This window comes from Rosa chinensis, chromosome 6 (assembly GCF_002994745.2).
Source record: "Rosa chinensis cultivar Old Blush chromosome 6, RchiOBHm-V2, whole genome shotgun sequence".
NCBI lineage: Eukaryota > Viridiplantae > Streptophyta > Magnoliopsida > Rosales > Rosaceae > Rosa > Rosa chinensis.
In genome coordinates, this window is record NC_037093.1 from 51,705,848 (window position 1) to 51,718,230 (window position 12,383).

At 38.7% G+C, this 12,383-nt stretch overlaps 1 protein-coding gene across 2 annotated transcripts; it reads right to left on the reverse strand.

Moving 5' to 3' along the window:
• Positions 1 to 7,281: 7,281 nt before the first annotated feature.
• Positions 7,282 to 9,303, reverse strand: LOC112173724 (WAT1-related protein At1g44800). 2 transcript variants are annotated; one of them, XM_024311405.2, is made up of 7 exons: positions 9,022 to 9,303; positions 8,821 to 8,883; positions 8,598 to 8,717; positions 8,271 to 8,499; positions 7,984 to 8,142; positions 7,748 to 7,899; positions 7,282 to 7,679 (listed from the first exon to the last, which is right to left on the reverse strand). In XM_024311405.2, the coding sequence occupies exons 1-7, from the start codon at positions 9,225 to 9,227 to the stop codon at positions 7,478 to 7,480; spliced, it is 1,131 nt and encodes a 376-aa protein (XP_024167173.1). In that variant the 5' UTR covers positions 9,228 to 9,303; the 3' UTR covers positions 7,282 to 7,477. The 2 variants fall into 2 exon arrangements, with proteins under 2 accessions (XP_024167173.1, XP_024167174.1); XM_024311406.2 differs by having other exon boundaries at positions 8,598 to 8,714; positions 9,022 to 9,301.
• Positions 9,304 to 12,383: the final 3,080 nt, after the last annotated feature.

Below are 12,383 nucleotides of genomic sequence, written 5' to 3' on the forward strand. Positions count from 1 at the left end.
TCTAAACTTGCCGCCAGTTGGTGAGGCACAAATGCTGAGACAAGAACTTGAGCAACTCAGGAGGGAAAAACAGGACCGAGAAACTCGTCGACTGAGAAGGCTCGAAAGGCTCCTCCAGCTCGGCAGCGACTCTTCGGATGAAGAGATCAGCGATGCCCACCATAACCACAGGGTAACCAACACAATAGCTGGTGGCGCAGGTGAAACCTTGGTTGAGAGATTGAGTGGCACGCTGAACGATAATGGTAGAATCGGGGTAGGACGCCACAAGCGACCACGCAATGAAGAATGGCGAGAGAAAATGGAGAAGATGATCGAACAGTGCAAGCGCACTGGCCCTCGAGAACTCGCGGCCTAAATCGCAAGAGACGTCGGTGCATCTCCATTCACCAATGACATCCTCAATGCGGCGAAACCTCACAGATTCACCACCCCCGTTTTCCAAAAGTATGATGGGACTACTGACCCAGTAGACCACATTAAGGGGTACAAACAGCAGATGTCCATCGAGACAACCGACGAGAAACTGTTGTGCAAACTTTTCCCTTTAAGCCTCACATGGACCTCGTTGACATGGTTCCAAGACCTCAAGCCCCAATCAATCCCAGATTTCGAAACGTTGAGCCAAACCTTCATCTCTCAGTATTTCTGCAGTCGCAAGCAAAAAAAGGACATGGCGACCTTATTCAACACCAAGCAAAAAGTAGGAGAGAAGATCGATTGTTTCTTTAAGAGATTCAATGCAGAGATGATGCACATCAATTGTGACCCTCAATGCGTGGCAATCGCCTTCCGTGAAGGACTCTTCCCAGGTACCCCCTTATATGAAAATCTATTACGCAACCCGCCAAGAGACATGGATGATATTATTATAAGGGTCGAGGGTGAAATATGGGTTGAGGGGGCAAAAACCAGGTAACATAGACAGATGTTCTTCCGTTTAATAATCATTTGTTTGATTTTCATTTCCTTTAGTATTTGTAATGTATTTGTGGCCAGTAGCCAAATTAAATAAAATATTATTTGCTTAACTGGTGTGATTTAATGGTAAACCTTGCCCGCCGAACAAACGGGGATAACTATAACCGAATCTCATTTCATAATCAATATATGAGGCCGGTGGCCGGAATGTAAGCGCAAGGCCGGTGGCCGAAATATAGGTGTAAGGCCGGTGGCCGAAATAATGCATGAGGCCGGTGGCCAAAGTGTATGTGTGAGGCTGGTGGCCAAAAGGAATGTATGAGGCCGGTGGCCAAAATGTATGTGTGAGGCCGGTGGCCAAAAAGAATGTATGAGGCCGGTGGCCAAAATAAATAATATATTGTTTATTAGACTTGAAGGAAAATGGGGGCAACTCTGTGTCCCATACAAAAACCAATTCTTCATCTTGAGGGCAATCCATGAATTCATCATATACGGTTTGATTTCGAACTCTTGTTGCTCTGAGTAAATTTGTGTTTTTTCATTGTTATTGAACTTTTCTTAAGCACCGGTTCTTGGTAAGAACGACATTGATATATAGGCGACAGACGGTTACTCTTCCTATATTTTTGAGCACGCAGGTTACTCTTCCTATGTTTTTGAGCACGCAGCAAAGAAAAATATGGGGGCAATATGAGGAGTACAAGGACTATCGATGAAGGAAAAGCAAGCCCTCGATAAGCCTTTAGTGAAGAAAATATGTCTTCGATGAGGAGGGCCTTCATCGAAGGAAAAACACCATAAACGAGGAAGATCTCTTGATGAGGAAATCTTGCAATAAAAGAAAAAACACCGTCAACGAAAAATCTCTCAATGACAAAAAGGAAAGCTCTTAAAGAAGAACAATGCTCTTGATGAAAAAAAAAAAAAATCTCTTTGCAAGGAAAAAGGCTCTCGACGAGGGAAAAAGCTATCGCTGAGGAGGCAAACTCTAAAGGATACGTAAATTCGAAAAGCATTAAGTGTCACCTCGTCGAGGTGTCAAATCTTGCCGAGATTCAAGGTGATGGTGATAGCAGCATCAAGGCTAGGAGGAGTAGGAGATCATACGACTTTGAAAGAGGGAACCTCAGAGTTAGGCTCGGGTCGGGGCCAGGGCCAGATTTTAGAAATTTCCTCTTAGGACGAGTGTCCAAAGAGAAAATTTGGGGGCATTGTGGGGGTAATCAACAAATTTGACCCACCATTATGACAATTGACCCTCGCCATAAATACGCGAACAATGACAATCGTAGATGTGGTGGCAATCATCGTTATTAACGACACAATGAATATGGCGTTAAGGAGGCGCGGTTGTAATGACATGACGTGATGGTGTTATTGGATAAACGCCATAACGTGGAGCGATGGCGTTATTCCATAACGCGGAGTAATGGTGTTGTTGATTAACGCCATAACGCGGAGCGACGGCGTTAATCCATAACGCGGAGTAATGATAATGGTGTTATTCGATAACGCCATAACGCGGAGTAATGGAGGGAAAAGTGGTTCCCACAGACGGCGCATTTGCAGACGGAAAGGCTGTGTAATGGAGGGAAAAGTGGTCAGAGGGTCGAACATCTGTGTTATTCGACTGCAGAAATACTGAGAGATGAAGGTTTGGCTCAACGTATAATTACAGTTGAATGCTTTCTGTAAATGTAACCATGTATACTGCTATATATTGTAAAGAGTGCAATTGCACAAATCAATGAAAATCAATTTCTTCAGAAACTAATTTAGGATGGTGTACGTATGATTTCCCTCCTTCGTTGAGCTCCTTGTATTATGTTTTGGTTAGTTATTTGTCATGTAAATTTAATCTGGGTGGCCTACTCAAGTAGTTAGCATGAAGGCTTTTGTCTAGAGGGATTCACAACAAGAGTATGATTTGTCGAGAAGTATCTATTTCCCTGTATTCCAATTCTGGGGTTTTTGTAAATGAAACCAAACAAAAGGTTCTCAGAGACGTGGATTGAATGTGCAAGTTTTCAATTATAATCGCTAACTTGTACTGATCAATACTGTTTTCAAAGACATTACTTGAAGAACCTAACAGCCAGTAGCCAGAAATATTGTCTCATCTGTGAATCAGAGTACATATAAGCAATGTTTTAAAAGGCTGAGGCGTAGCCGAGGCGTTTTCGAGACAGCCTCAAGAAGGCGTTCGCCTTGAGGCGTAAGGCGTAAGCCTTACGTATAAATCAGTTGTATTTATGTATATAACTAGTCTTATATATAGAACATGTATTGTAACCAAAAACTAACATTTGACAACCAAAATCAGACTACTCCCTCCCAATTACACACTGAAACTCAAAAACCAATCACACAGACTGAAAAAAACAGAAGTTGGGAATTGTTTACATACAATTCTGATGGTAATGGCTCAAAGCTTAAAAGCTGATTATCAGCATCATTGTTATTGGCTTCACTGAGATCCCTCAAACTTCTCCTAGGAGTCTTGTCTATGCAGCCACATCATGTGCCCCTGAAACTCACAAAACAAACATAACCGTCACGTCACAACACAAACATAACTGTCAATTTCTCTAAAAGATAATAACAGAAGCTAATTATCAGTGATTAGTACTCTAGCCAGCCTCACTATACTTGAAGGTGTTCGATCTGCCATACAAGGAACATTACTACAATAAGTAGAAACTTAATTGAGAAAGCAATTCTGCTAGAGGTAAAGCCAGTAACTTTGGCCATAATGAAACACCACTCCTTTGTTTTGATTACAAAATGATTACCAGAAACACATGAAAATCCCATATTGCTATTATATATGAGTAATATGACCAAAGCACATGATAATCCCCAACACTATGGTCTGCATATTCTGCAAACCTTGCCAATACCATGTTCTTTCCCTCATTTAGTATCAATTGCTATCACTGCACCGATTGCTATCATACATGATTTTCATTCATTTATGCTATTATCATAATCTCACATTCCCAGTTGCACCAAAGTGATTAATTGAACAAAAAAACAAAACATTTGCTGCAAATCGGATTCACCAGCAAGATCGAGGAAATCAAATTCATACCTTAAATCCTTTGCTGCAAATCCGATTCCAAATCTCCAAGTGAGAAAATCTCTTGCTCCAAGTGCGAAAAAAGCCTCCTTTAGAGCCAAATCCTTGAGAAAACTCATGGGCTCTTGATGATTTTATCAAATTTGTTTCTTGAGAATTGGGATTTGGAAGTGAAAGAGTCGGAGTTTTGATGGAGGAGGCTGAAGGAATCGAAAATAACTTCAGCTCGAGACCTGAAGGAGTTTTAACTCTCAAAACCACCAAAACGACGTCGTTTTGGTGAAGAAGAAGAAAAAAAAAAAATTTCTCAGGCGTTCGCTTTAGACGCCTTAAGGCGCGCTTTGGCCGCCTTTTCCGCCTGCATCGCCGCCTTGCCCGCCTCTGCGCCTCACCTGCAAAACACACTCATTTTCTACAGCGCCTCGCGCTTTCTAAGCCTTAAGGAGGCGCGCTTTTTAATACATTGCATATAAGAAGGCCTACCAATGGCATCCTTCAAAGCTTCAAAGCTTCAAAGCTTTCAGTTTCAGAGTCAATTCTCAATACAGTTTGCTTCATTAAAGAAACTATTATTGCTCGTTCATCCCATGGTCAAGTTCCTTCGACCCAACCAAAGAGATAGACCCTTTAGATGATGATAATGATGGATTGCCCAGAGAAAAATGCTAGCATTCGATCTGCTCCAGAAAAGCAACAAGGCTGAAGATGTTCTTGATACAGATGACGTACAGATTGACAAGGACATTCTTGATATTCTTCTTCCTGGCGATCTTTTGCAATTGGTATGTCATTCTCCTTTTTCCCACAAAAGTTTCTTTCATTACTGCATCATATTATGAACGATATGCAGATAGCCATAAAGCTTTTTGGAAAGTAATTAACTTCTTAGGCATCCAGCCTCCAATAGGTTATTGTGCATGCAAACATTTTTTTTGGCTCCCTAAGATATCAAATAGTGTAAATACTTTTCTTTTCTTTCGTTTCAATTGCATTATGATTATGCGCCAACTAGTATGAAAGTTTGTAGGAACCAACTGGCAGTTGAAAGTTGAAACATGCACATGGTTGGAAATGAACCTCAGAATCAATAATTGAAGGCTTGCGACCCCATGTGCTTTTTTATATGTACTTCCAAATGAACCATCATAGCTGTAATCTTGAGAAGTATTCCATGCATTTCTATATAGTGTGACTTTGTGTCTTTTGATTTTGTATACAGAAGTATGATCAAACTAGCTAGTCATGAAAGTTTTCACAAACCAAATAGGTGTGAAACACATATTTGCTATTCAACCTCACTATCACCACGACTCATTTCTTAGTTCAATACGTCAGTCAGTTAACCAAAGAGGAGCTGCTACACAAGATTTGGAAACGTGGTGACATAATTGAAAGAAGTAAGCAGATAACTAATCTCTTAATTCTTTTGGTAAAATGATACTTGTTAAACAGCGACAAGCGTGGCCCGTGGCCCACCATTGTACCGATACTGTCCCAACTTAACCACCTATTAGGTGTTGGGTTTTAATCACAAAATGCCTCGGTACAATTGGGTGAGATCCACCCACTTATAAGTTATATTTTATTTGTCACTTTTTCAATGTGGGATCTTTCCTCTCCAACACGCCCCCTCACGTGCAACCTAACTCTAGGTCTGCACGTGAAATTAATTAACAATCCAATTCTCACACTGGAAATTGGGACACAAGTCTTATATTGGAGACTTGGCCAATATAACAATCCAAGGCCCACATCGGACACTTGGTAACAATCCAATCGGAATTTTCTGATGGCAATATAAGGAACCCAAATTCGGGCCCATGACAATTGGAGATGCAATTGGAGAGAAACCCACTCTGATACCATGTTAAACAGCGACAAGCGTGGCCCGTGGCCCACCATTGTACCGATACTGTCCCAACTTAACCACCTGTTAGGTGTTGGGTTTTAATTACAAAAAGGCTCGGTACAATATTGGGTGAGATCCACCCACTTATAAGTTCTTTTCCAATGTGGGATTTTTCCTCTCAAACAATACTGTCTTATTCTGTGGAAGTTCATTCTGAGCCTAAAGTCGTCTTTGTTCTTTTCATAGAGCATGTTGAAAAACAACTTAATTTGCTGCCAGTGTTAGTTACAGATTAGAATTCTGAAAAGAAACTTGGAGGAGATTTTCTTCTCAAGAGAGTGTTATTTAACTTAGAGAGCTGAGGTAATTGAGATAAAGAAAGTGCATTTGCTGGAAGAACAAAGCATTAATTTGTATAAAGCCAGGATCTTCATGTTACCTTGAATGTTCAAGCAATAGAGAATGATGGCAAGTTGAAATCTGAAGGTGGTGGGATTATACAGTTGAAGAAGGGTTAGAACTTAGAAGGCAGTAAATTTCAGAAGGGTCTTCCATGATTGGCTTGTAGAGTTTTAAGATTTCATCCTGAGGTAGCACAACATTCATTTCTGAAAGCATTTCATGTTACTAAATCAACAAGCATGGTCTTAATAACGGATTTAGAAGCCTTTTAAGATTTTGCGCTGAATGTTCCAACAATCTAGAGGCTTGGGTATTTAACAAGTGATCAAATCATTTATCATCAGTATCCAGCTTTGTGAGTTGCACCTTCACTAGCACAGAATCTGGAATTATATTGCCCTACTGGAATAACTTTGCTGTTGTCTTATGCCTGAATTCAGCTGTTTTTTTTTTTTTTTTTCTGAAAAGTTGTTGTCCAATCATATTAGACTAGGACTTGTGAAGACAGTTCAAGTTTTATAAACATAAAGTTAATTAGATCATACTCCTATACTTGGGATTTGTATGGTCAAGTGTAAAGAGAAAATGCGTTAGATAATGATGACGCTTAACTCATACTCACACGCAAAAACTGTTCTCTCTTGATGGATTAATAAAGTATTCTGTAAAATCACCTAAACTATCTGGAAGATGGGGTACTCTTTTGCTGTATAGAATGAACATTTCATTTGGAACCTTGGAAATGTTTTGGTTAGTTACTTAGTTATTTACTTATGTGAGTAAATTTCGGTCCTAGCTAATCAGGTACCTTTATTTTATTTATTTATTTTTGGGGCCTAATCGATCAGTTAGTGAGTAACTTAGTATACGCAAGCTTTTGTCAAGAGTGACATGTGTAACAAGTTTATAATTTATAACATAGAAACAGCTATTCTGAATTTCTGATCTCTTCATTTTCTGGTGTTTTCTTAAATGGATGAAAAAAAAAGAAACTACCAGATCAATGCTGAATTCCAAGATGAATGGATAGAGTGAATGTGAAAGTTTTCAAGTAACTATCACGCCTAACAGGCTTGGATATTTATGGTACTCATGGACCTTACATATCTACCAACTTTTTATTTAGTAAAGTCATGGATATAAATCAATAGTACTAAAGGCACAGACCCAGCTAACTTGATAATTGCCTTATTTCCCTCTTAAAATGTTATTCTGAATCATATTCAACCATCGGTTTTATCTTTTTCCTCAAGGTCCATTTGGAGGACCTGTCTTTCTGCTGAAGATCCCACTTGCATCTTGGGATCCTTCTGGTTATCACTAATCACGGTAGGTTGCTCTTGGGATTTGAAATGATTTTGATCTCTATCTTTGCCCCATAAGACTAAGTATAGACCGATAATGATAATGACCGCTCCCACTATTCTGAGTAAACCAAATTGCAAGTTAGACATTAACTTAAAGAAAAAGTTTGACATAAACTGCGTTACTACCTGCCAATGTGCAGCTTTTCGCCGAGAATGAAGTAAGCTAGAATAGCCACTAATGCTGTTGCAAGAGGACTGAACATGGTCACGAAGACAGGTCCTTTTTGTTTTGTACACCATAGTTGAATGAAGATTGTTATACCTGAGCATACAACTCCCTACAGTTAATCATCAAAAAAATATTAGTATTAGTAGCTGATCAATAAATCATAATTTCACTCATATCATATACTGTTACTTACAGCATATATGATGGACCAGAAATCATTGTTGTATGTAATTCTCCATGCTGCCCGTTTGTGCTGTATGATAACTGTGAACACAGCAGATTGTGCTGCACCGATACAATTGATCCATGTGGTTAGTGACAGTTGTGCAGGATATTTCTTCAATGTGATCCCCTACAGTTAGCAGAATAATTACTGCAACTGAAACTCTTTGATCATGCTATTATATCATTCTCATATTTCTAAGGTGATTTTATTTGTTTTGTAACAAACTCTTGTGTTTCTATGAATTCGGTAGCTACCTGCATTATGTACCATATGGACCATGTTATACAACTTGCAATCACAAGGATTGAACCCTTTGTCCAGCTTTTGTGAACAAAATTACTTCTTATGTGTTGTGATGCTCCCGAGAAGCTTTGTATTGCAGGTCCTTTGTACGAAGTCATGGTGATGACCCCAGCCAGAGATATTAAGGTTCCCAAGAGTTTAGCTATTCCGCGCGGATTCCTTACATCTAGAGCCTCCATCCTATGGGTAGTGAGTGTCAAAAACATGTTTGTCAAGACAAGAGGAGGCATGTAAGATGTATACTTATCTAACCATTGTTCATGATTTCGATGCCTCACCTGAGTATGACTGCAATCAGAAAAGTCAGGGATGGTATGGTATTGGCTATTGATGTGACGAAGCTTGAAGATGTGTACTTCAGGCTTGCAAAATACATATTAAGGGTTAAGCTAACCCTGCTTTTCATCAAGAGAAAAAAGTGAGATTTTCCAGCAGGGAAATTAAACTAGAAGCTCAAATTCATTTCATGCATGTAAATTTGAAGAAATGCCAATCTCCTACCCTAGAAGGGAAATCACAAATATCTCCATAAACAATGCTAGAGTCAACTTTGGCCTTGCTTTTCTGCAGGGAAACAAAAAATGTAAGAGAGAATAGTATGCCTTAAAAGTCACACACACACAAAAAAAAAAATGGTGTTCTGATTGTTTAATTAGTTCATGTTAGAAGGCTACAGGAAACTGTCGGAGCTTCGGCCTTTACCTTTCAAGAAAATAGGCAAATGGAAACATGACTAAGCCACCCATTATATGTCGATAGGTTACAAAGACATGAGGGTTCATCCCATGATTGAAGGATGCATCAGTAATGAAGTAGAGACATGCATAGCCGATCTGTGCCAAAACCATGAGAAGGTGTGGCTTGAATCTTCTGTAGATCTTCATGTATGGACTCACTACAAGAGCCATAATTTGTTTGTCTGCAACATATCTTTTTGCTACTAAGGTTGTTTATAATTGAAGCATTGAAGCCTTAACACGTTCGTTTTACGAATGTGAATAAAAGGATTCTGTTTTGATCGATCATGCCTTCTTTTTTACAGTATCATGTTCTGAAAGTGAGTTTTGTAATGCAAATGGCAAAGTACAACATATAAATATTGTTATATTCCTGCTAATTGGTTAGCTGGGCTACACTAGTTAATTGCATTCCTTAAACTAGATCAATAGTCATTCTCTCTTCAAAACCGTAGATGCTTAGTAAAAGTGAAGTACGTTTACTCTGATATACTTTCTATAATACAGAACTAATACAGAAATTTGATGAAATTTGATAAAATATGACTTGTGCTTGCATGAACTGAACATTACAACTTCATGCATCTTCAGTTCTGATTTTCACCATCTTGTGAGGTTATAAGATCGGAGAAAGCGAAGCACAGGCCGCATAAGCGAGACATAACAAAATCTGTATAGAGCAACATTACTAAAAGATCATTTGGCCATCATGTGAGCTTATCAGATCATATATACTTAATAGTGATTTAGATTGTGTTAATTAATTAAGTTCTTAAACTATAAGGCCACAATAAATCTTCTGTGCACATTTTTTCTGATGCACGATATAGTGGCACACTATAACACTTGGTCCTTTGGAGAATCAGAATTATTCTTCCTGTTGGTTATTCTTTCATTTGAGTGACTTCTGCAGAATACCATCTGGGTAATGGAACAAATCCATTTTTTTCAGTTTAGATGGATAATATTGAAAGATAGAGGAATAACAGAGGAATCAACTAAAGATTTGGACTTGATCTGCAAGGAACGAAGCTTCTGTTCATCAAATATATTGCCTTCTTGTAATGTAAGACTGAAATAAAGTTCCATTGAAAAAACAATGAAATAAAGATGGAGACAACAGAATTTAACAAGAACAATCCAACTAGGAAATTACTTTGTATCTTCCTATTGTTGGCATCTTCACAATTTTTTCTACAGAAATGGACATTTGCACCACCATGCAAGTTCTTGAAGAAATCGTACCGTTTTGTCTTCATCGAGTCTGAACTATTCCGATAATTGGAATTACCAATTTGGACCTCCTGAGAAACAATACCATTCAAATTATGGCCCATGTGGCATGACTCAAATACCAGTTAGGACAGTATTATTGTTAAAATTTACACTCTTAAGTCTTAACTGTTTACTGTAATTGCAATTTTTTACTGCAGTGAATTTTTGTATGGTCAGATTATATGCCTCATGTATGGCTCTGATCATCCTCAGTCTTTACTTAGGGAGATGTCCTAAGCCTCACAAGTCAGTTGCTTAGTGATTAAGGAAAATAGGTCGTAGCCAGAGTGTGAGCACAACTCCTTTATTCTCTCTACCTCTCTTCATCTGCTTTCACTGCAGTTATCTGTCACTGCAGTGATCATATTTGTTGTTGTGAAATTGTGTGAGTGCAGGTGATCGATCAAGCAAAGAGCTAAACTCCAACATAGCTATAACCCTCTGACACATAGGGAATATAATCCTAGCCTTGCATAAGAATATATATCTGAGTACTGTGTGAAAGGTACCATACTAGCATGTTATTAATTTTCTATTATAGGCAGCCGGCAGTGTGTATGTGGATGTTATGGTAAATTAGATCCCAATCACTAATATAATTGAAGGTCTTACAATGAACTTTGAAGAAACCAATGAAGCTTTGGAAATTTTGTTCCGGCATCTGCGATAAAAAGATACCCAAAATACCAACATAATGACATAATAAAATTTTGGAGGTGAGAAAGAGAGAAGGCAATGAGGCAAAGAGAGTTGCTGGAGTTTAGAACACCTCAACACCCATCATCATTGGGTGCAAACAACTGGGGTGGCGCATCTCCCTTATTAGCAAGAAACATACCGAAAGAGTCACTTGAACAGAAGTATCTGAAGCTCAACACCATTCGCCTGCGTGATGAAATCTTTCCTGATGCTGAGGAAGATGAGTCCATGGATTACTTACCTAGAAACTCTCCTGGCCCTAAACAAGAATGTCCACCAACGCCGAGCCGAAGAAAAAGATTTCTATCGAAGCTTTTCTTGTCATCTCCAAAGCCAAAGGCTAATTTGGGTTCAAAGAAAAAGTCATGGTTCCCTAGATGGGACCCTCAAAATAGGTGGCCTCAAGGTTGGTGATGATGCCATGGCATGCATGGCAAAGGTAGGAGAAGAAAATTCAAGTGGAACCAAAGCATGCTTCAGAGTGGGGGAAGAAAAAGCATTGCTTATGTGTTGATCGGAGACGATCGATTACTAAATTCTTGGTTGAGAGATTTCTGTATTTACTAAGATATATAGATTAATGAATTTGATTTGAATTCTTATTAAATCATACATTGTGGATTGTGGTGCATAGCTGTATACTACAGATTGAGTTCATGTCTTTCTTATGGAGTGGGAATGTTTTTCACAGGCACAGACAATAACTCTGTATCTTCATTTCCAGAAGTAATATGAACCTTTGCATTTACTGGTTTGTTGCATATTTTACTGAAGTATATCAACAGTTGCACAGTAGTGAGTCAGTTGAACATGCAAGTTAACTTTTTTCCTTTTCCCAGTCAAAGATGGAATGAACAATTATACAACTTCATAAATCAAACAAAGTGAAAAGAAAGCATATGCAGAGGAGGAAAGTGCTGGGAATGAAAGAAATGGTGTTATTCATAAATGTTCAATGAACTTTTAACAAATTATCATGGCTACTAAGAAAAGGATCCAATGTTCTGGGTTCCCTCATAATCATCTTTGTTCTTATTTGGCCTAGTTGTTTGTTTATGCATTTATTAACGAATAAAAAAATCAGGGGAAAAGGATTAGTTCTTAGGGGAAATGATCATTTACCCGATTTTAGGCTAAAAATTGCCCACTTGCTCCACCAACTGTTTTTTAACCCCATTTACCCAAAACACTCTAAGGGATTATTTCCCCTTTACCCAATTAATTCTTTATTATTTTTTTTGAGACTTTTTTGCCCTCTCCTTCTTTTTCACTTAGAGGGAGAAGTCATCCTCCACCTTGCCGGCCTCCGGTGACCAGTGGCAGGGGGCCAATAATGTGTCTACTGCCCCCAAT

Bases quoted from the DNA above. Each gene is read 5' to 3' on its own strand.
- LOC112173724 (XM_024311405.2), bottom strand. From the start codon at position 9,227: ATGGCTCTTGTAGTGAGTCCATACATGAAGATCTACAGAAGATTCAAG. The intron at 8,884-9,021 runs GTAAAGGCCGAA...GTTTCCCTGCAG, and splicing joins TTTGCCTATTTTCTTGAAAG to AAAAGCAAGGCCAAAGTTGA. The intron at 8,718-8,820 runs GTAGGAGATTGG...CTTGATGAAAAG, and splicing joins TTTGTGATTTCCCTTCTAGG to CAGGGTTAGCTTAACCCTTA.